Source organism: Phyllobates terribilis, unplaced genomic scaffold (genome assembly GCF_046119375.1).
Source record: "Phyllobates terribilis strain yellow unplaced genomic scaffold, ASM4611937v1 Scaffold_2__4_contigs__length_985480577, whole genome shotgun sequence".
Lineage (NCBI taxonomy): Eukaryota > Metazoa > Chordata > Amphibia > Anura > Dendrobatidae > Phyllobates > Phyllobates terribilis.
The window spans coordinates 452,352,859-452,377,836 of NW_027362762.1; the positions used below are offsets into that span (position 1 = coordinate 452,352,859).

General features: G+C 42.4%; 1 protein-coding gene and 2 non-coding genes across 4 annotated transcripts in view; all 3 read right to left on the bottom strand.

Annotated features, from left to right (window-relative positions):
* Positions 1 to 9,849: 9,849 nt before the first annotated feature.
* PABPC4 (poly(A) binding protein cytoplasmic 4) overlaps positions 9,850 to 24,978 on the bottom strand; it is a 33,962-nt gene continuing 18,833 nt past the window's right edge. Inside the window, exons 8-15 of one of the 2 annotated variants that reach the window (XM_073665604.1) lie at positions 23,610 to 23,882; positions 23,446 to 23,533; positions 23,227 to 23,343; positions 19,329 to 19,447; positions 17,186 to 17,279; positions 16,947 to 17,077; positions 16,588 to 16,687; positions 9,850 to 10,127 (exon numbers count right to left, since the gene is read on the bottom strand). In XM_073665604.1, coding sequence (XP_073521705.1) covers positions 16,601 to 16,687; positions 16,947 to 17,077; positions 17,186 to 17,279; positions 19,329 to 19,447; positions 23,227 to 23,343; positions 23,446 to 23,533; positions 23,610 to 23,882 — 909 coding nt within the window. In that variant the 3' untranslated portion in view covers positions 9,850 to 10,127; positions 16,588 to 16,600. Of the gene's footprint in view, positions 10,128 to 16,587; positions 16,688 to 16,946; positions 17,078 to 17,185; positions 17,280 to 19,328; positions 19,448 to 23,226; positions 23,344 to 23,445; positions 23,534 to 23,609; positions 23,883 to 24,978 lie in introns of those variants that run through there. The other variant, XR_012284508.1, reaches the window with a different exon arrangement.
* LOC141256944 (small nucleolar RNA SNORA55) lies at positions 22,780 to 22,911 on the bottom strand. The gene has a single exon (XR_012317883.1). It is a non-coding gene; the product is annotated as a small nucleolar RNA SNORA55 (small nucleolar RNA).
* Positions 23,956 to 24,084, bottom strand: LOC141256945 (small nucleolar RNA SNORA55). Its single transcript, XR_012317884.1, has one exon. It is a non-coding gene; the product is annotated as a small nucleolar RNA SNORA55 (small nucleolar RNA).

The window sequence follows — 24,978 nt, forward strand, 5'->3', positions numbered from 1 at the left end:
CTTTCCCCTCATATATACGAAAAGCGGATGTGTATCCGGTTGAACTTTCGCACATTTTATAGAGCTTTATTCCAAACCTTGCCCTTTTAGATGGGATAAATTGCTTGAGGTGCAGTCTTCCTTTGAATTTTACAAGGGACTCGTCTATAGAAATATTTTGTGTTGGGGTGTAGAGGCTTAAGAATTTTTCTGACAAATTTTCAATGATGGGTCTAATTTTATATAACCTGTCATGTTCTGGGGCATTTCTGGGCAGGCATTGACTATTGTCGTTAAAATGCCAAAACAGCATGAGCATTTCATAACGGGTCCTAGGCAGAATGACTGAAAACATAGGGGTGGCTTGAACAGGGTGGTTGGACCAGTAGGATCGAATGCTCGGTTTTTTAACAAGCCCCATGGCAAATGTAAGTCCTAAAAATTTTTTTATTTCCGGGACATTAGTTGGTGTCCATAAATTTGCCCTAGCATAGTAAGATCGGGGATTCTGGCTTATGAATTGGGACGCGTATAAATTTGTTTGCACGACAATATGCTCTAGCAAGCTGTCTGTAAAAAAACAAATTAAAAAAATGAATTGGTCCAAAATCTTCCACCTCCACATTTATACCAGGAGTGGCGTTGAAATCAGGGCTGAATGGAGCAGCCAAATCTGAAGCCTCCCATCTGGGAAATGCTAGATCATGTGGCAAAGCCCCTTGTACACTGGCGTGCGCCAATTCACTGGTAGCAGGGACAGCGCTTGTACTGGGCAGTGTTCCCTGATTTGGAGACGTTTCTCCAGTAGCGCTATTTGCCCCTATTGCTGTACTGGTCCTTGGGCTTGAGGATGGAACAGAATCACTGCTCATTTCTGAGCTCTCAGTGTCGCCGCTACTAAAGCCCTCAAAATCCATATCTCCATCTGAGATTACACTGTCATCAGTGTCAGAACACAGCAGGGCATACACCTCTTCTGCGATATAAGTCTGACGGGCCATTTTATTTTTATATTTTTTGACTGGACTGAACGGACCGGACTGAAAGGACGGGACGGGACTGGACTGGACTGACTGGACTGACCGGACTGATCTGACAGGACTGACCGGACTGATCTGACAGGACTGACTGACTGACAGATCTGACAGGACTGACTGACTGATCTGACAGGACTGACTGACTGATGTGACAGGACTGACTGGACTGATCTGACTGACTGATCTGACAGGACTGACTGACTGATCTGACTGACTGACAGATCTGACAGGACTGACAGATCTGACAGGACTGACTGACTGACAGATCTGACTGGACTGATCTGACAGGACTGACTGACTGACAGATCTGACTGGACTGATCTGACAGGACTGACTGACTGACAGATCTGACAGGACTGACTGACTGACAGATCTGACTGGACTGATCTGACAGGACTGACTGACTGACAGATCTGACTGGACTGATCTGACAGGACTGACTGACTGACAGATCTGACTGGACTGATCTAACAGGACTGACTGATCTGACAGACTCACTAACCCTAACTCTTACTTTCTTTTTTATTTTATTTTTTTTTTACTTTCACAGTGGCAAGGCTGACAGCTCTTGTCACACTGTTTCTCCTCTGCTCTCTCACTGAGATCGGAGGAGAAACTGCATTTATCAGGCAGATCGCCCGGGAAAGTTTGTTGCTAAAACAAACTTCCCTGGTGATCTCTCTGATTGGCTGGTGTGACGCTGACATCATCGAGACCTGATGTCAGAGGTCACAGCACCGGGATCCTCGCCGCTGACAGGTATGTGGGGGGTCCCGATCGCCGACCACCGGCTGTCCCTATCTTTTAAATGCCGCGATCGCTATGGATCGCGGCATCTAGAAGATAGGAACAGAGCTATCGCTCTGAACCGGTACCGCAGCGCTAGCAGGACCCTGGGGGTCCTGAGCGCTGCGGGACCACCCATCGTTTTTAAACGTCGGCGCTGCACAGAGCCCAGGCAGCGCCGACGTTTATGTACAGTGGGCGGTCCTGAACCGGTTAACATTTATTGGGGACACAGTAGGGCAATTTATATAGCAGGATCAGGCTGATGGGAACTACTGCTCCCATCGAGCTGATCCTGCTGGCAGGAGTGGACGGGGGACAGACATAGGCCGATGGGAGTAGTAGTGTCACATCGGCCTATGTCTGCCTGCACGCACACACCCGCACACATCGCACAGACACCGCGCACACCCGCAGACATCGCACAGACACCGCGCACACCCGCACACACTCGCAGACATCGCACAGACACCGCGCACACTCGCAGACATCTCACAGACACCACACACACCCGCAGACATCGCACAGACACCCCACACACACCAATCATGACGGGACTGGGAGGTGAGGCTGACCTGTGCGGCCGTGGGAAAGTTCATGTGAGTTCATGCAATGCAGTCAAGCATGAACTCACATGAACCCTCTGAGGGCACCGCGGCGACTTCAAATGAACAGCTGATCGGCATCACCTGATACCTCAGCTGTTCATCTGAAATAACCGGCGGGAAAGCGCAGCACAGAACGGGAAAGCCGGCGGTGAAGTCTTTTCACTGCCGGCTTCCCCGTCCGGGTCCTACGCTCCCCGCTCCTTTGTGCTGCACTCCCCGCCCGGTCCTAACTTACGATCGGGATGGGAGGTGGCGAGGGGAGCGGAGGATCGGGGTGGGAGGCTGCGGGGAAGCAGTATGGGGCTGTGTGATTGTTTAAAAGCCGGCGGCTTTTTACCGCCCGCCGGCTTTTAAACAATCAGGAGAATTCTCCCACGCTGGGATGGCATTCTGATGACAGGCTGGATCTCAGCTGAGCTCTGCCATCCAGCTTGTCATCCTTCAGAGACACTGCAGAGCGCAGGCATTATGGGAACTTCCGATTCCGGTATTCGATATTGTAAAAGTATCGGAATTAAGTATCGGAATTCCGATACCGCGAATATCGGCCGATACCCGATATTACAGTATCGGAATGCTCAACACTACTTGTCACAGAAGCGATGCGAACTTCCCAGCTCCGGACACAGCGCAGCGCTTCTGTGACAAGTGAAAGCTGTCGGCACAGAAGCCCTGCGCTGTGTCCGGAGCTGGGAAGACACTGCGATGTGTCAGAAAAGTTCGCTAGGTTCTGTCTGTCTCCGCTGCTGGGAATACGCTGCGCTGTGTCCCAGGCCTGAGAAGACACAGCGCAGCGATGTGTCAGTTTCAGCACAGAAGCGCTGACTGTCTGGACCTACCGCCGCCGTATTTTAACTCCCTCCACCTTATATTAACTCCCACATGGCAGGGATACGGCCACGGCAGCTTATTAACACCCCCAGAGTATCCCCGCATGTCAATTTCTTAAAGTTCAAAAACATTACCGGCGTATAAGACGACCCCACACTAGACAGAAGATTTTTCAGTCTTCAAAAGTCGTCTTATACGCCGGAATATACGGTAATAGTTATACCCATATTCCTATGAGAAGTAGATGAAATATGTTCCTTGGCATGTGCACTTGTGATATTTCACCCATAATCTCCATACAGAACAATAGTTATACACATATTCCTATTGAATGTAGATGAAATATGTTCCTGGGCATGTGTATTTGTGATATTTCACCCATAATCCCCATACAGAACAATAGTTATACCCATATTCCTATGAGAAGTAGATGAAATATGTTCCTGGTCATGTGTATTTGTGATATTTCACCCATAATCCCCATACATAACAATAGTTATACCCATATTCCTATGAGAAGTAGATGAAATATGTTCCTGGGCATGTGTATTTGTGATATTTCACCCATAATCCCCATACATAACAATAGTTATACACATATTCCTATTGAATGTAGATGAAATATGTTCCTGGTCATGTGTATTTGTGATATTTCACCCATAATCCCCATACATAACAATAGTTATACACATATTCCTATTGAATGTAGATGAAATATGTTCCTGGGCATGTGTATTTGCGATATTTCACCCATAATCCCCATACAGAACAATAGTTATACCCATATTCCTATGAGAAGTAGATGAATTATGTTCCTGGGCATGTGTATTTGCGATATTTCACCCATAATCCCCATACAGAACAATAGTTATACCCATATTCCTATGAGATGTTAATGAGATATATCACCAGGCGTGTGTAACCCCGATATTCTCCACATAATCCTAAATAGTTACAATCTGTTTTCCCTGGTTCTATTATTAAACTTTAATCCAGCCGTGTGGATGTTCTGATTCATTTTAGTATTTCCATTGAATTCCCTCTGATTTCTTTCTATATTACAGGTCAAGAGTTAAAAACTGCAGCTTCTTCTAATCTAGTATCAAGGCCAGAAGTCATTTCCTGGTCTGCATTTGAAAAATGTGCTGCCATCTAGTGGTCGAGTCTAGCATTGCAGCCCATAATCCCATCATCCTAATATGCAGTTTAGTACCATTGTTTTACTTTGCTACGTTTAAAATGCCGTGAAATAACTGAAGGAATTATTTTGTAGGTTTTCATTGTTAAAGGGAACCTGTGATGGCATTTCAAGCATCTAAACAGTCCCCAGTGCGTTGTTAGTGAGGCAATGTGCATCACTAGCACGTTATTTTCGTTAAAATCTGCACCAACATCATGTCCCAAAAGCACGATATATAGTTCTATTCTTTTTTAGTAATAGGGGTGTGCTTAATTTTCATTCAGTCATGGGCGTCACCGCCCACTCAATTTGATTGATTATCCTGGAAGCGCCGACCTCACTTGAAACGGTTGTAAAATCCTGCTCTTGCTCAGTGTCGAGCGGGGAGCCGAGGGTCATGGCGCATGTGTGGCTCCCCAATCAACACTGCACAAGCGCGGCTGCCCGATCTCAACACACGACTGAACGAAAATTAAGCACACCCCTATGACTAACCGAGCAGGTACCATATAAGTATAGAAAGTGCTTTTGGGACATGATTAGACTGCAGATTTTATTGAAAGTAATGTGTTAGTAATGCATATTGCATCACTAACAACGCACTGGGGACTGTTTAAATGCTTGAAATGATGTGACAGGTTCCCTTGAAATGTATGTTTTTTCTTTTATACATTATACTCATGACTGTTTTAAGTATGACTTTAATCGGAGTTCTCCAATCTTCCTATTCTCTTATTCTTTCCCAGTTTTCCCTTCCTAATAAATATTTACTCCCCCCCTTTTTTTCCCTTAATGTTCCTCCCTGCCTCTTAGTAATCTTTAAATTCCAATAAAAACACAAAAAACTGCTTCAAAACTCTATGTGAACAACATACACACTCACAGTGAGCTACTATGGCCCTGCTAACAGGCTCACGTACATAGAAGACCTGGGGGTCTTCTATGTACGCGAGTTGGTACACCCAGGAGTTGGTTGAATGAGGGAAATACTAGTGCAAATGAAAGCTAGAGCAGTTATTCAGCACAACCAGTCACTTCACAACTTTTATTTTTTTTAACAGGGTCTATTTCCCACATGAAAAATCTATTAATTCATATTTGTATGTTAGAACCCCCTCCCCATTTATAATCCATTTATATGCATGTAGCCCAGTGAAAGACGAGTTAATTGGTATTTTATATGGTCAATCCGTTGCAATGAATCTTGAGAATTTCATGGTATGAAAATAAGGGGTTAAAAGCTACACACAGTAGAATGCGCTTAATAACCAGAGGAGGCAACGTTTGGTTAACATTGTTGGTGCCTCCCTCTTTCAGTTAAACAGTAGCTGACATACATCTGCAGTTAGGTGCCAGACTGAGAATTGTGTGCCTGCGCTAAACAGCGGTCTATAAACTTCTGCAAACTTATGTGCCCTCCTAAAGGTGCAGGTGTTCGCATTCTGTGGCATGTGCGCAATAGAATGAAGCCTGCGTGCACAAGTCAGGAGACCTCTGATCTGCCCAGGTGAACAATTTAGCAGCCAGTATGCAATGCCAGATGCGACATCCGCAGCCATTCCATTTCTTCTGCTTATTTTTGCATTGACGCTTGCACATTTTGGTGTGGATTTTCCCACCCTAGAACATTTCACACCTATCTGACCTTTGTGGCTGCACCCTTAGAAATTAAAGAAAAAAAATCTAATTGCTATGGACCACTATCAGTTTCATTAAATCTCTCACCCATGACCTTTAACCACATGTATTGGATAGAGCTGTGCTTACAGGATATAATATCTAAAGTGAAGAGCATAGAGTTTTTACACCAGCCTGACAAGTTCTTACGTACTGAATGTAATATTAATGAAAAGGTCCCTGATGACCAATCTCAATTTATAAAGCTACAATAAAAGGTGGTAGATAGCCGCTGGAACATAATAGAAATATACTGAGGTCTACACTTGCTATAGGCATATGCTTAGTGGTGTCAGAAGTTCCAGAAATGTTTTCATAGAGCGACTATAATGCACACAAAGCTGGTAGTTGTTTTTTTGTTTTTTTTTTAGTACCCAAACCCCTTTAAGAACTAGAAAAAAAAATCTTAAATATATCTATTGCCAAGGCAAAAATAATGAAGGAATGAGAGAAAATATTTTGATGCAGTTTTTGAAAATTAAACAAAGAAAAAAATGTTTGCTTTGGCTGACCAAAAAGTCCCGGTCATGCTCCCACCACAAAATATCCATTTTGCCCAGTGCCTTTCCCTTCCCCACCAATAAGCCAGAGTGCTTAGATGCTTTAGATAGGTTGGAGGACCTCTGAGGGAAGGATTCCAACTTATATGAGAAACAGCCCTCCAAACTGTCCTCGATGGTTGATGGTCTTATAACAGCTATAAAAGAAAGTTGGAACGTCACAGACACCAACTTTTTATTTCCAGGTGACTATTTCCTTTCTCACTCAATACCAAGGATTGTCCCCATAGTCAAATTCTAGATGTAAGAACTTACAAATGAATGGGACTTCTGACAAACCTTCCAGTTTCCCATTGGCAACACATATGGCAGACGTAGCTTCATTTCAAGACCTAGAAGATCAGAAAATTGAAACTTTTGCAAAATCCTCTTTTGAAGCAGCTAGGTCGGCCCCCAGTCCAATGTTAGCCACTTGCTGGAATAGAAAGGCAATCACTACCTAGGCAAAGGAGCTGGACTGCATTCTCATTGGTCCTCATCTCCAGGGTATAACAGACATTGCTTAAAAGATCTCTAAGGCAGGCAGATCTATCCACAAGTAGACCACACAACTTATCCCCCATAAACTCCAAAAGAAGCCCCCTTTTTATTGCACTTTTTCATAACACATTGAGAGTGGCAGTTTCCCGGTCACACCATTTCCTTGGTTTTATTAAAATCTTTTTGTGGTTTCCAAAAAGGGAACAGCCATCGCATTGATGGAACAGGGAAAATTCAACTCATTCCTGCTCATCCATAGACATCAAGGGTGCACAACGTAGCTTGTCAGACTCCTCATTGTTTCCCTGTGCTTTGATTTTGGGTCCAGCCACTATCAATTTGTGGTGCGCACATTCAGCCTGGCAACGACCACATGGGTCTTCAAAGGTTTTGGCCTCAGTCATTCTTCACTCCAGAGGTGTTGTAGCCTTTTCTAACTTTGACATTATGATAAAAGGAGCCCTCCTGAGAAGACAGCTTGAAGAGCTTTCACATAACTGGACATGCTGAACCACCTAAATTGGATAATTGATCACTCCAAATCCTCTTTCTCCCCCCTTAGAACACTCTGGTCAGGATTTTCCTCCCAACAGAGAAATTCCATACCCTATAGCACAGTCCTGTCTCTACAGGTCCATTTTTCACTGTTGCGGACAGATAAAAGGTACACTTCAGAACAAGTACCATCATACCAGTACTGTATGCGAGTCCTGAGCCTCAGTTTCATCCATAGAATCGATTCCATATGCCCAAATTCACGTGCCCTCTTCAGCAAGCCATCCTGGCTTGGTAGAGCAAGTTGATTCTCTGGACCAAGCTATTTCTTTCTCTAATGTTAGCTGCACTCCACCTCTCTCTCAGAGATGGTCCTTCCACCCACTCCAATGGCAAGTTAGTAGAACAGATGTTAAGTCTTCATGATCAAAGGGCAAGGAATTGGTCCCATCAGGAGTTGACACTTCTGATTAACTTCCTTGAACTCCATTGTCTTAGTCATCTCTGAGGCACTGGACTCCGCCCTGGAAAGGTCACCCAATCAGAGTCCACACAGACAATAAGATTGCAGTCATCTATCACTAGGGTGGAACCAGGAGCATAGTTGCCATTTTGGAATTGGCCAAAATCCTATTGCTCAAAGCACACATACCAGCTCGCTCAGCAGTCTATGTTCCAGGAGTGGACAACTGGATAGCAGACTTCCTTAGTCACAAACTATTCAATACTGGAGGATTGGGGTATAGCAGCCAAAATATTTGCCAAACTCCGTTTCAGATGGAGGTCCTCCTCAGATATTAACTTCATGGCCTCCAAGCTTAACTAGAAGTTGCTGAACTCAGTGCAGTTTGCAGGATCTCAAAGCTGTAGCAGTAAACACTCTGACCAGCCCTTAGAACCATTATTAGTTACTTTGCACCTGGCTCTACTCTTCTACTTCTTTCTTGGATCCTCAAAAAGGTCAAAAACAGAGGGCAATCAGACTGGCCAAAACAGGAAGGAGCGCTGTTCCACCAAAATGTAGCCACCCTTCATGTAATGGCATGGCTGTTTAATCTGTGGAATTAACAGCAAGAGGATTCTCAGGACATGTCATTCCGACTATGTTTAACCCTATTGCAATAAAAAAAAAAAATCCCCCGTACCCAAATATTTTCTGAAATTAGAGATGTGGCACATTTTCAAAACTCAGCACTTTATACAAAGTTAGTCATACCACACAAAATAGTTAATTATTAACTTTTCCCATATGCCTGCTTTATTTTGCAATAATTTTAATACTGTGTAATGTACCAAAAAATGTAAGTTTAGCAGCAGTTTTTCAAACTTTAAGAAACCTATTTTCTTGGAGGGTCAATTTGGTTCTTGAGTCTTTGAAGAGCTGATATATTAAAAGCCCTACACAAGCCACCCCATTTTAAAAAGTGCACCCCTCATATAATGCAAAATAGTAGTTAGGTAGTTTGTTAACTCTTAAGGTGCTTTCCTTGAACTCAATATGAAAAGAAAATCCCATGTTTGCCATTAAAATGTAAAATGATGACAAATTTCTAAATTCCACAAGGAGTAATAGGAGAAAAAAAAAATTCTACAATTTGTTATGCAATTTTTGTTCCCCATTGTCATTCAGAAGTTGCGTATTCCTTTACCAAACCACCTCTTTCCTGTGGTCTGACTACCCTTCGATTTTTCAATAGGGTCCCAATGCATCCATGAGTTCTATTACATTTAATACATTTTTCTTTTTCTGCTTCTCCTACTGCTCCTACTGTCTCCTTGTGGCAGCCAGCTATAACCCATGGTCCTTTTTCACCTAATGTAGAGTATGAGAAAAGGATTTTTCAGGCAAGAACAAAGTCAAATTTTCACTGCAGGGAGATGGAGCTGAGTGTATAAGCAATGTACTAATCATAAAAAAAATTTTGTCCCTTTATATTTTACAGATGTGTCTTACACATTTACATCAGGCAGTATTGTTCTTAAGATGTTTTTGTGGATTTTACAAGTCAGAAGGAAAGATTGACTACTGCAGGGTATAACTGAATATGAATGGAGAGCTCTCGGCATGTCAGCTGCATAACAAGTATCAAATGTTAATTGGGATGTGTTATTGAATGCCAAAAAAATTGCACCTGAAGTGGTAAGAAATAAAACTATGGCACACATACAAATCAAACTAAATTCATTGGACTAAAACCTTTTTAATATTTCATTGAGAAAACAGTGTAGATCTCACATTCAAATTTCTTCAAACCGGTACTGCAAAAAATAAAAACCCTTTGCAATTAGGGAGAAAAGTCCTGCAGGAGAATCCTGGAGATGTTTCACTCAAGATGCAACTTCATCCTAAGAGCAATAAAGCGACATAGTGCATAGACCCCATGTTTTACAAACAGATGGCATCTCTCTTGAGATAAGCATGTGGACGAGACAAGATTCTTGGCAGCCACTTTCCAAACTCACACATTCTGGGATTATTTGGCTTCTTTACTTCCTGCAATTAAAAAGGCATGAGAAAATAGAAAATTAGACATTTAATTGCAACTTCACATCTATATAGTTTACACAGATGAAAGATTGTTGCATCCAAAGGCGATCTCCTATCAAACTAATAGACGGAATACAAATCCCTGCTCTTTCCCTGCTGATATCTTCAGCAATCTCTTGTTCGGAAAATAAACTACTAACTTAATGTGCTGGCAGCCATATATTCTGTTAATACAAAGGATAATGGCTGCAGCAGAAATTAAAGGGTTAGACCGGTTTGAAGAAAAATCTGTTACAATGTTTTCAGTTCCCCATGTAGGGGCAGCATAAAGTAAGGGCAAGGACCGAAATTCTAAGGCAGTGTCATTTCCTAGGTCATTTCCTAGGCTTCTTGCTGAAGATTTGATACAGCACCATTTTATTTGCTGCAGCTCTGCTAGTCATTATGTAATGAACTCACTGTATTCATGATATCTTGTTATCCCTTTCATCCATCATTGGTTGGTAGCTTTCTGCCCATGTAGAATGTAGGCAGAAAGCTTTAAATAACATGTGCAGGGTTACAGAGCTCATCTACAAGAGTGCTAGCAGAGCTGCTGTAGATAAATCTGATTTTAGCAAAATACAGCAAACAGCCAAGTGACACCATCAAATCAAAATAGCGATAGCAGCATTTAGAAGGCAGGGGGCTCACTATCCCGCCAGATTGGCACCCCCGCCATGTCATTGTGAAGACCCAATCGTTGCCATGGCAACCCAAGGTCGTCATGACTACCTCTTGGTCAGCCAACTACGGCGAGCCTTTTAGACCATGCTCAGAGCATGGTCTAAAAGGCTTCTGTCAGTGCAGCACTGACAGGTATAATGCATTGTGGGACTGGTGCAATGCATTATACCAGTGAGCAAACTAAAAAGTTATAGTCCCATAAACCAAGTAGAAAAAAAAGTTGAAAAAAATAGTAAAAATACTTAAAAAAAAAAAAAAAAAAAAAAAAAAAAAAAGTGGAATAAAATGCGATCAAAGTTAAATGTAAATAAATATGGCATAGCTGAAATCATCATCTTGTCCCGCAGAAAACAAGCTGCCATTCATCTCAGTCAGTGGAGAAATAAAAAAGTTATAGCTCTCAGAATAAAAGACACAAATAGCAATTTTATAGAAAAAAAAGAATTGTATGTAAAAGAGGCAAAACATAAAAAAATTACAGTATATAAAATGTGGTATCGGTGTAATCTTACTGACCCGAACAATAAAGTTAATCTTAGAACTTTTCCCAAACGGTGAATGGCATAAAATTCCTGAATTGCTGGTTTTGGTTCATTCTGCCTCCCAAAAATCAATTGAAAGCGATCAAAAAATGTTGCCCAAAAATGGTAGCAATAAAAACTTTCAACTCGTCCCGCAAAAAACAAGCTCTTACATGACTGTCGGCATAAATACAAAAATTATAGCTCAAAATATGCCGAAGCAAAAACTTTTTTTCTTATTTTGCAAAACAAAAAGAGCGTGTGTGATAACAGCCTCCGACCTCAAGAATAAATTCATCTATCACTGATAATGCATGAGGAACAGCGTAAAAAGTAAAACCAATTCTTGAACTGCTGTTGATTTGTTCATTCTGCCTCCCAAAGATCGCAATGAGGCTCAGCTTACATTTAACTTGCGTTCTGCGTTGAGCGCTTACACCGGGGTTTCCGTGTAAATGTCTGAAATACGTGATTCAGAGGGAACACCCTGCGGAAGATTCAATATGAGGCAGATGGAGGCACTGTGGACTGTCTAGCTTATGATCCAGCGGTATCCGTCTTTTTAGGCGTGCTTAAAAGTACTGTTGGCGACAGTTTTGTGCACCTCTGAAAAGGACAACACTAAACAGAGGCCAGATGGAGTCCAGAGTAACTCTGCTGCCTCGTTCTAGTGAATGGATCCCTCAGGGTATCATCTGAATCAAGTTACTTGGAAATTTAGATGGAAACCCTAAAGTAAGTGCTTAGTGTAGAGCGATGGATAAAAGTCCCCATTCAGGTCGGTCACTGGAATAGGGGGCTTCCTTGTTACAGGTAGCACAAAGGGTCTGGAAAAGAACTATGGTTCCTCGCCCTCCAAAAGAAATCCAGCAAATTCTGCACTCCCAAATACTCCCCTCCTTTCTGAGCCCCAGTGTGCCTAAACCACATTTTGCATCCACATGTTTGGCATTTCTTTAGCGATGAAGCCTGCTTAATTTATGAGTGCATGTCTCCAGAAGCATGACCTAGACATAATGTACGGGCACTACAACATACGGGCACTACACTGGCAGATTTCCAATTTTCACTCATTATCATCCACTGCTGCTTGTTTCTAGAAAACATCCATTAAGTCAAAATAGTCACTACACCTGCAGATAAATTTCTAGATGGTTGTAATTTCCAAAATGGGGTCACTTGAGGGCATTATGCTCTTCTGGCACTTAGGGGCTCTGTATATGGAGTCCGCAAACTATTCTACGATAATTTCTTCTCCAAGAGTCAAATAGAGCTCAGTACCTCCTAATCTCATTCAGCAGAAATTGTGTTACAAATTTTGGTGCCATTTTTTACCCATTTCCCCTAGTGAAAGTGTAAAACTTTTGGCTAAATCACAATTTGCGGTAAAAAATGTAATTGTATTTTCTTCACTGCCCAATGGTATAAAATTCTGTGACACTCGTGGCGTCAAGATGATCACTGCACCCTTGGATGAATTCACTGAAAGGTGTAGTTTGGAAAATGGGGTCACTTATGTGGGGGGCGGGCGCCCAAAATTGCGCTCCAGAGTTCAACTGGCACGCCTTCCTTTCTGAGCCCTGCCGTGCACCCAAACAGTAGTTTTCACCCACATATGACATATCTGTGTACTCAGAAGAAAATGACCATACAATTTGTTGTGCAATTTCTCCTGTTACCCTTGTAAAAATGAAAAAGTTGGGGCAAAAGCAACATTTTTGCGGGAAAAATGTATTTTTTCATTTTCACAGCTCAATGTTATAAAATTCTGTGAAGCACCTGTGAGTTTAAGGTGCTCACACCTCTAGATAAGTTCCTTGAGGAGTTTACTTTTCAAAATGGGGTAACCTGTGTGGGAGTATTCCACATCTGGGGCTCAGCAAACATGACATGGCGTCCGTTATCTATTCCAGTCAATTTTGTGCTCTAGAAGTCAAATGGTGCTCCTTCCCTTCCGACCCCAGTGCCGAAACAGTTTTCCACCACATATGGGGTATGTGCATACTCAGGAGAAATTGTACAACAAATTATATGGTCCACTTTCTCCTGTTACCCTTATGAGAATACAAAATTTGGGGCTAAATCAACATTTGAGGGAAAAAGTAAATCACTGGGGCATGTTGAAGAGCTCTAGAGTTATTTACCTCAAAGTGACACTGGTCAGATTTGTAAAATTTGCCGGGGGTCAGGAAGGTGAAAACAGGCTCTGGGGTGAAGGGGAGGGGAGTTTATTAAAAATATAATATAAATATGTATAGACTGATTACAGGATGACTATAGCAACAATTTGTATTAGCATGGGTGGAGAGTTATTTCTTCATTAGTACCTTATTTAAAAAAATATTTTGCTTATGTGTAGCGATTTTAACATAACTTGCATTTGGTGTTGTTATAAAAGACCTCTGTGGAACAGGTTCTCTGAAGCAGGGCATCACTAATCAACTTTCCTTCCTTGCCATCACCGAAACCTGGCTCACCACCTCTGACACAGCCACTCGAGCTGCACTTTCTTCCCTCACTTCCTCCTTCGGCCTCGCTCAATGGTCCTCCGCAGCCACTCGCTGGACTCATCTTCACCAGTCTCTGTTCTCCATCTATCTTTAACTTACCTCTACATGTCTAACCACAACCTACTCACATTTTCTTTCCTGCCCTTTCCAAGTGCACAGTCTCAACTCCACAAACATGCACACCCTCGCAGAAATCTTAAACAACTTGATTTACGCTCATTTGTAGACATGGGCTCCTTACACGATGCAGATGCTGCTTTATATAACACCACAACAACAGCAGCTCTTGTATCAGTCGCCCCCCTCACACTACCAAAGCTCGTATAATCAACAGGCAACCCTGGCACACCAGCCTGCCTAAAGAACCTAGGGTTGCTGAGCGGAGAGGGACCGTTCCTCACCAATTTCAAGTCCACACTCACTGCTGCAAAGCAAACCTACGTCTCGCTCATATCCTCCATCTCGACCCTAAACAGCTATTCAACACTTTCAATTCTCTCCTCAGTCCCCCAGTACCTCCTCCCTTTCCTCTCAGCTTAATACATTGCCTCATTCTTGAAGCAGAAGATTGATATCAGAGAAAGCTTTGGGCTACAGGCCCCTCCTCATAAGCACTCAGCCCTCTTCCTCCAAAACCAGCTTCTCCACCATTACAGAAGATAAGCTTTCCCACCTCATACCAAACCTCAACAGTCTTGATCCCAACCCTAACCCATCTCTCCAACCCATCACTGACAACTGGTGTTTTACCTTAATACTTTAATCAAGCCTCGATCACAGCCCATCCTTTGTATCTAGCAATCGCTCCATATCACTTCTCCCCTATGCCCCAAAACTAGTGGAACAGCATGCCCATCTTGAACTGTCCTCATACCTCTCCTCCTGCTCCCTCTTTGACCAGTTACAATCTGGCTTCCACTTCATCATTCAACCGGAACTGCCCTAAATAAAGTTACCAATGACCTACTAACCGCCAAAGCCAAGAGACACTATTGCCCTTGACCTCCTGGACCTGTCCTCTGCGTTCAGCACAGTTGACCATTCCCTCTTACTACAGATTCTCATCTCTTGGCATCCCAGACTTGGCCCCATCATGGATCTCTTCATACCTTAACAGACCGGACATTCAGTGTCTGCCACTCACACACCACCTTCTCATCTTACCCTCTATCTGTCAGTGTCCCCTGAGGTTCAGTTCTAGGACCCCTGCTCTTCTCCATCTACACCTTTGGCTTGGGACAGCTCAGAGTCCCACAGCTTTCAGTAGCATCTGCATGCTGATGACACATAGATCTAACTCTCTGGACCAGATATCACCTCCTTACCAACCAGAATCCCAAAATGTCTGTCTGCTATTTTATTCTTCTCTGCTAGATTTCTAAAAGGTAACATGGATAAAACAGAATTCATCATCTTTCCCCCATCTCAATCAAATCCCCCCCACCAACAGACTTATCCATCAAAGTCCATGGTTGTTCACTCTCCCCAGTCCCGCAAGCTCGCTGCTTCAGGGTGACCCTGGACTCTGCTCTCTCCTTCAGACCACATACCCAAGCGCTTTCCGCCTCCTGCCGACTCAAATATATTTCCCGGATCCATACATTTATCCAAGAATCTGCAAAGAAAACTAGTGCACGCCCTCATCTCTCCTCGACTACTGCAACCTCCTGCTCTGTTGCCTCCCTTCTAACACTCTCGCACCCCTCCAATCTATCCTAAACTCTGCTGCCTGACTAATCCACTTATCTCCCCCACTATTCCCCAGCCTCTCCTCTCTGCCAATTCCTTCACTGGCTCCCTATTGCCCAGCGACTCCAGTTCAAAACCCTAACCATGGCATACAAATCTATCCACAACCTGTCTCCTCCATTCATCTGTGACCTAATCTACCGGTACTTGCCTCCAAGCAACCTCCGATCCTCACAAGATCTTGCTCTACTCCTGTTCCCACAATCGCATGCAAGATTTCTCCCGTGCATCCCCCCTACTCTGGAACTCTCAACCCCAACATATCAGACTCTCACCTACTGTGGAAACATTCAAAAGGAACCTGAAGACCCACCTCTTCCGACAAGCCTACAGCCTGCAGTAACCCTTGTTCCACCATACCGCTGCATGACCAGCTCTACTCTCACCTACTGTATCCTCACCCATCCCTTATAGGATGAGCCCAAGCGGGCAGGGTCCTCTCCTCCTGTACCAGTCGGTGACTTGTATTGTTCATGATTATTGTACTAGTTTTTTTATTATATATACCCCTTTTCACATTTAAAGCACCATGGAATAAATGGCGCTATAATAATAAATAATAATCCATGGGAGTGCTAACTAAGAGGAAAACAGCTCCCTTGTGGTACAATTAAGTCATAGGCAGAACTGATCAGAGGAGTCTGATAAAACTCAGCAAGCCTTGCCAAGCTGGGGGACATCCTGAGATCATGCGATCACCTAGTCCAATTGAGGCAACAGCAATGTTGCTTCCTTGAATTTACTATAATCATTGAGCGCTATGTATGCTGGAAAAGAGAAGACCGGAATAGCTATAAACCTGCACAGTACACAACGGTGCGGAATTATTCCCCATGATCAAATGCTGTACTTCTCCAGGGCTTGGTTATTATAAGGTGACATAAGTACATTCAAGAAACCCCTAGCTTAATACAACCAAGAGATAAAGATATAGATTAAAAAAAAAAGTCAAATACTTACAGGATACCCTGATTCAGGAGGTAGCAGCAACGATCCCAACTTTCTGGGCAGCGTCTTTCTTAGCCTGGTGAGCTTGTAAAACTGCTACAGCTTCTTCCACCTTAAGAAAAACAATTCACAAAATGGTAACTTTATCCATTGTAATGAGCCTGAGCGTGGCACATTTTTTGTTAGTCGCTAGAAAGGTTTATTGTTTTATCATTGCAAATCTCCATCCTATTGGAAGCTATGTAAATGATTAAATAGATTGTGCAGAATTCTGCACAAACATTACTATCTCCATCTACAACTAGTATCAGCATAGCCAATATAACCTAACAAGTATTTTGCATAAAACAGCAGTTTATATGGATATTCACCTTGGAGCGCAGAGATTCTGGAGATTCCAGCATGTGTAGTAGCTCTGAGTTATCAATTTCTAGCAGCATTCCTGTTATTTTACCTGCCAATGAGGGGTGCATGGCTTGGATAAGCGGGAAAAGACGTTCTCCTATAAGAAACAGAAGATTCAAGGAATACACTTATACTATCACTACTAGCATTAAGGCAATGCCAAAAAAAAGTTCTACATATACAAACTACACCTCAACTGACTCACCTAGCATTTGTTTCTGTTCTTGGGGAGGGGCAGCGGCCAGCATTGAAGCAGTCAGTGGCTCCTGTCCCTGTACATGGACAGCAGCCTGGGGGTTCTGATTGAAAAGGATATTACTTTACTATTGAGTATATAAATGTGGTCTAAGCTGTGCAGCAGTATAATAAGCTTATTCTAAAAGCGCATGGGTCTGATTATTGGATATGTACACCGAGATGACTGCCTGACATACAACTGTTAAAGAGTACAATCATAAAATTGCAGCAATTCACAGTTGGGGTATGTGCATACGTTGCGTCTTTTCAGCAGATTTTCCTACACCAAAAACCAGTGTTGACAAGAAAAACTGAGGAAATGAACTCAGTTTTCTGATCCGAGATTGGAGACCAATGTACACACGAAAAAAAAAAATTGCGTATGCTACTTCAGCTTTCATACAACTTGCTCCTGGCATCTACTTTGAGGAACATGCAGGGAGGGCTCCTAAATAGTCTCCCTGCTCAGAATTAGTAAGCCTGTTGTCAAGCTGAACTGGTGATGCAATAGTGGCTGCAAAGTGAAATAAAACGTGTTTGTTTTGAATTTTGCTTCTCGATTGCAGAGATATTAGCAAGCAAACTGTTGGTTCCTAATGAGTTAATTAATGTTAAAGAGAGGATCTCCAAGATCCTCTCCCAATATGTAGTAGGTGTAATAAAAATATTACCGAATCAGAATACTAATACTACATTTCTAATTTGAGGCATTTGCTATGTCACTTTATGTGCAGGGCATTGAAAGTAGCTTAAGTATCCATGGCTTACAACTACTAACAGTTAACTAACTCACTATATGAGTGGTCATAACCATGGATACCCAAGCTACTATAATGCCCTGCACATGGGGAATCAGAAGAACCATGCTATATTTTTAATTGGAGGTTTTACTTGCTAATATTATATCTACACCTACTACATATTGTGATAGGAACTTGGAGATTGGAATACCCCTATAACTGGGTGTTATCAGATAGCAACTCCTACGGAGAGAAAGTATGAGCCCCCAGTGAAAACAGCGATATAGACAAAAGATATAAAAAAAAAATTCCTATTCTGAGATAATCTTCTAAATTCCCCCTTGCTGTTTACGGTTTAATGGCTCTGTCTGACCATACAGGAACATGGTTGGATATACCACGTCTCCTGGCCAGAGGAGAAAGCAAAAGAGTATACAGACATTACAGCAGGGGTGGGGAACATTTATTCTGCCGGGCCATTTGGATATTTATACCATCTTTCGTGGGCCTTAAAAAAATATCAATTTGAAATGTATTCCGCTATATTAGGTTAGGGGCCTATAGACCGCTCAGGAAGGGCTGGGGGCTATCGTCATTGGTAAGAACGAAGCGCAGAGTGCGCTGACTCCAAGGTACGTCAGCATCTCCAGTGCATGTGCCGCAATGTTCTGTACTGAACGCTGCATGTACTCAGTCTCAGAAGCAATTAAAGGGCCCACGGCCGGCAAAACCCGTTTGCTGGTCCAAGCACTGCGGTCCCCGGGAATCTGCCAGGGGGCCGAAGAGAAGGAAACTGCGGGCAGCAAACGGACGGAGGTGCCACACCCCTGCATTACAGCATGGGATCACAGCTGCCACTTACTGGGAGGTAAACATGTTTAAAAACAAGCACCTCACAGAAATCAGCAGCTGTGATCCCCTGCTGTCAGTATACTCTTTTGCTTCCCCCCCCTGCCCAGGAGATGTGGTATGATCAGACCATGTTCCGTACACGGTCAGACACAGCCATTACACAGGACACAGCAGGGGCACATGTATAAGATTATCTCAGCACAGGAACATTTTATTTAAACATATCGAATTGTGGAAGTTATTTTTATTCCATGATCAAGTGTTTAAAATGCACTTTGTGAGACAACCCCTTTAACTAAAGTTAGCTCATTAGGTGCCAAATAGTTTGTTCGCTAATATGTCCACAATGGAGAAAAACAAAAGTTGTATACTGCTCTGCAGGCACTAATACGTAGTGTATCCAGCTCAACATGAAATGGTCCTCTGGAAAATGCTTACTAATATTACAGATGGCTGTATTCTTAAGTAATGCACAGCAGCCTACTTATTCTCAGGAGAGCAGTAACTGACAGCATGTACCTGCAGAGGCTGAACTCCAGGGAGTGGGCAACGTGTGTACTTGTATGGAGGCACAGCCCGAGGAGGAGGAGCAGAGACTGGTTGCCGTGGGCCTAATGTCTGAGTCGCAGAAGATACCCCTATTCGTAAAAAAAAAAAATTAAAACACACCATTTTAAATTATCAAGTATTATTACATGAAGCACGTGTTATCCTCATACATGTGTAGTGTTAAAGCTGAAATTACATTATATTGTAATCCTCCTCTGCCTAAGTACTGTACATTGCCCAAACATTTCAAAGCCTATGCTGAATTAACCTAGCCTGAGATGGGTGTAATTTTACAAAAGATTGGGTAATGTTTTAACTTCTTCCCACCACTGCCAATGTCCCCCTCCCCTTCTCCCCCCTTGCATTACAACTGCAGTAAATGTGGAGCCCTTCCCCACAGTGCAATATAAACAATAAGTCCATTTTTTTAGGGGGTGGTGTGAAGGGGTGAGTTTAATTACGGCATTCGTTGCATGATAAAAATGATTATAAAAATGTATGATTACGGTGATACCAAACTTTTGTTGATTTTTTCGCAACATTAAATGCCAAAACAAACAGAAGTTAAAAAAAAAATGTTTGTGGCACTATTTTCTGTGAACAGTTACAGTAGGTTTTTATTTTTATGTAGATGGAGATACGTGAGGGATTGTTTTTTGAGTGGTGGTTTATGTTTTCATTCATACCATTTTAATTAACCCCTTAACAACCCTTGCCGTATTAGTACGCACATTTGCGTACCCCCCATTCAGTGAGGGTTGCTGCGCTGAGCCCTCACTGAACCGAGCACATGTCAGCTGATTCTTATAGCTGACATGTGCCCGCAACAGCCGCGGGTGGAATCGCGATCCACCCGCTGCTGTTAACATGTTAAATGCCGCTGTCAATCTCCGACATCGGCATTTAACGCGCGCTTCCGGGTAGCGCGTCATAAGCCCCGCCCATCGGCGACCCCGCCACGTGATCGCGGGTCACCGATGGGTGGGCATGACAACCCAGGGTCTGCAGCAGACGCCTGTGGTTGTCATGATCTGGTCGCTATGAGCGCCACCTAGTGGTCGGCGCTCATAGCACAGGACCATTTCTGCTGCATGCAGGGGATCTGCTGGTCCCCTGTATGTAGCAGAGCCGATCGGACAGTTGCTGCTTCTAGTCTCCTATGGAGACTATTGAAGCATGCAGTAAGTGGAAAAAAAAAAGTTTTTAAAAATATAAAAAAATATATAAAAGTTTAAATCACCCCCCTTTCGCCCCATTCAAAATAAAATATATAAAAAAAATACCCTACATAAACATATTTGGTATCGCCGCGTTCAGAATCGCCCGATCTATCAATATAAAAAAAGAATTAATCCGATCGGTAAACGGCGTAATGAGGAAAAAATTTTAAACGCCAAAATTACGTTTTTTGGTCGAAGCAAAATTGCAATAAAATGCAATAACAGGCGATCAAAACATCGGATCTACCCCAAAATGTTAATAAAAACGTCAGCCCGTCGCGCAAAAAATAAGCCCTCACCCAAACCCAGATCGCAAAAAATGGAGACGCTACAGGTCTCGGAAAATGGCGCCATTTTTTATTTTTATTTTTTACCAAATTTTGGAATATTTTTTCACCACTTAAATATAAAAGAACCTATACATGTTTGGTGTCTATGAACTCGTAATGACCTGTAGAATAAGAAGGGCAGGTCAGTTTAAGCATTCAGTGAACGTGGTAAAAAAAATAAATAAAAAACAACTGTGGTATTGCACTTTTTTTTGCAATTTTACCGCACTTGGAATTTTTTTCCCGTTTTCCCGTATACGATATGGTAAAACTAGTAATGGCGTTGAAAAGTACAACTCGTCCCGCAAAAAATAAGCCCTCACATAGCCATATTGTCCAAAAAATAAAAACGCTATGGCTCTGGGAACAAGGGGAGCAAAAAACGAAAATGCAAAAACGGAAAATGCACCGGGGCTTAAGGGGTTAAGTTACATTCTATCGTTTAATTGCTTTTTTTATTATTTTTTTTTTTTTTTTAGGATGTCGAGGTGATCGAAAAAAATAAAAGCAATACCGACATTTTGATTATTTTTCTTTTTATAGCATTTACCGGGAGTGTTAATTTTATATTTTGATAGACCGGACTTTTCTGGATGTGGGGATGACAACAATTTTCATTTATTTTTTTTAAAAAACTTTGTTTTTATTCTCTAAACTGTGTAAAATTGTATGTAGTGTAAGCGTATTGATATACTCAGATCGCCATCATCAGCGTTCCGGGCCTCTTTTCAGTCATGTGAAGGCAATTCCAACTCTCCAGATCACACTGATCTATATGTGAGCCAGAAGTTGCTATTACAATGTAAGCTTATGGAGCAGATGCTCTCGTGACTGAGAAAAGGACCAGAGATCCGCTGGGAACCAGGTGAAGACTGCAATTGGTGACAATAATAATTCTATTTATATAGCGCCAACATATTCCGCAGCGCTTTACAATTCAAACAATTTTACAGACATTATCATCACTGTCCCCATTGGGGCTCACAATCTACATTCCTTATCATTAAGTATTTGAAGTGTGGGAGGAAACCGGAGAACCCGGAGGAAACCCACGCAAACTCCTTGGTGGGATTTGAACCCAGGACCCCAGCGCTGCAAGGTTGCAGTGCTAACCATTGAGCCACCGTGCTCTCATCAATATCAATACAGTTCCTCTACAGTAAATACAATTTTACACAGGTTTAGGGAATAAACATTAGTGGGAGTGATTATTTAATATTCAGAGGGAGATTTTAAATTTCTACTGTTTTTTTTTTTGTTTGTTTTTTTTTAGTTCCCTTGGTACATGCTCTGAAAACTGACTGACCCCTGTCAGTGTAAAGACTCATTCAGGGACGTCTGAATGAAGCTTTACTGCTACAGCTGCAAAGCGCATCAGAACAGATGACTGTCACTGGTTACAAGGTGTTGTATATTGAAGTTGAATTTACAATAAACTGGCAGCGGCGCCACCCACCCCCTACCCATCTTCTGTGAACTGGGCAGCCCAAGTATAACAGAGATGAAACACTGATCGCAGTCTCTTATGGCTTTATTTACAGTGTGTAAATGTTGTGCTCAGACACTTACACCCCAGAAAAATATAAATGGCAACCCCCAGCAGCTAAAGAAAAATTTCAAAATAAACATGTTAAAACTGTAAATTCTATTTTGTTTTAAAAGCAAATGCTTATGTAATTAATGATGATTTATAAAACAAAAATGTGACATTCCCTTTAAGACCAGAATTTAAATGCTGGTTTTAATCAAAAATCCGCTGACCTAAAATTTACCAAATTAATCAAATGCTGCGCAAGAGAAATCTTTACACTGCCTGAACTGGTTATTTTTCAGGCATGTTTACAGATAATGATGAATACGATCATACTGAACAAATGTGGCAGAGGTGTAGAGACAGAACACAAGGTCAAGCATGCTTTGTCTGGATTTCCTCTGCACTTCTTTAAGCACATATTTACCATTCCTCCTGCACCAAGTAGCAGGGACTGGATGAGTTTACAGTGCATTCAATACATAACTACACGTTATAGCCATCATACAAATATGCTGCAGGGAAACATAAAATGAGAATTTGTTTTTCTTTGTGGCCTTTTGAACAGAATCTACTTTGAAATCCACTTTTTCTTTTTTTAAAGTGGGAAACATAGGGATGAAATACGCTGACTGTACAATATCCTCAACTTCTTCACAGGTAGGTGCAAAAAATATGGATTTAAAAAAAAATGCAACTTATGAGAAGACTCCTTATACAAGAGCACTCTTACATTGTTTTTAACAAAAGTCTAAATCTGAGAAAGCTCAAAATTCAGTTATACTCACCAACTCTCTGGGCTACGTTGGGGACACCACGGGTGCCCTGAGTACTTGAAGGTGGTAGATGGCGTAGTGACTGTCGTGGCCCACTCTGGCGCAGTGTATTAGGCATGGGTTGAAAGCCTAAAATAAACAAATCAACAGTCAGCAAGTTAACACACACAATGACTATTAAAATAAAGATACTGCCTTATGTCTGCAGCAGTGTTTTACAAACGATTTCACCTTGAGGGCGTCCTGCCTGCTGCCACCGAGGGCCTGGGCGAACTTGAGTCATATGATTAGGTGCATAGTATGTAGGTCTGTTTTGAGCCTGGAAAAGAGCACCAGTATTAAAAAGTGATGCATGTGATGGGGCAACTTCAAACTGTAATTTGCCCTACACCTACCTGTGGAACAGCAGACACAAAGTATCCTCCAGGAGCAGGCTGAAATTGGTTGATGAGGGTGTTGGCAGGAAGAGCCCTCATTCCTGCTATACGCTGCATATACTGATTGGTAAGATGAGCTTTCCTTTCTTCCTTTCTTTGAGCCAATGCCACGTACAGTGGTTTAGACCCTACAATTCTTCCATTCATCTCAGTGACTGCTTTAGTGGCTTCTTCTGGAGAAGAAAAGCAAACAAATCCAAATCCTTTGCTACGGCCATCCTCCAGCATTACCTGGAAGAGACATTATGCATCAAAAGGTGGAATGCTATACGTTTATCACAACATTAAAAATATGCAAAGGTTTGCATGTAGAAGAGGCGTAGAGACAAAGCGCAATGCAATCTATGCTCCGTCTGGATTTCCTCTGCATTTATCTAGCACTGCATTACCTCTCCCTACACAATGTTGAAGGGACAGGATGAGATTCCAGTGCAATAAAGGGTGGTAATAAAATTTTACTTTCCAGCAAACATTGGGTTTGACCAATCACCATGAACAATCCAAAACTATTATATTTTGATGGTAACTACTATAGATAAATGTAGAATGCTCACAGCACCGTAGATGCATAGCACAGCACCTATGCAAGAGCGGTACCCACCCTATAAGTAGTAGCTTTACATCTCCACCATCGCTGCACCCATAATCTATTCACCTTACAGTACAGGTTATTTGTCCTGAGGGGTAAATGCAGTTATGTTTGGGTGTAGGAAAAGATTTTGTTTATTAAGTAATCAAAAAGCCCTACATAACCCCAAATGGTCATGAATACGTATGACAACATGACAGGATGTCATCACGGAGAAAATCAACCCGAGCGACAGCAGATAAGTGTTTAATCAAAACAGCAAGTCCAGTAAGTGATGCAGCATTAGCTTCAGGATTTCTGCCCCTACTTTATGCTACTCTCAAAAAGGATAGCATAAACTTGGTGACAAATTGTTTTCAAAGTTAGATCACATATGTCAAACTCTGACCCAAGGGACAAATCTGGCCCGCAACACTGGGGCAGGTCCCCCCAGAGTATTTGGCCCACGATACTGAGCTGGGCACTTTCACCCAGCATTGCAGTTTCAACTATATCAGCACCCTACATGCCGATACAGTTGAAAGCAATGACGATACTGTATGGAAGCACTAGGTGGGGCCATTCTACTGTATGGAAGCACTAGGTGGGGCCATTCTACTGTATGGAAGCACTAGGTGGGGCCATTCTACTGTATGGAAGCACTAGGTGGGGCCATTCTACTGTATGGAAGCACTAGGTGGGGCCATTCTACTGTATGGAAGCACTAGGTGGGGCCATTCTACTGTATGGAAGCACTAG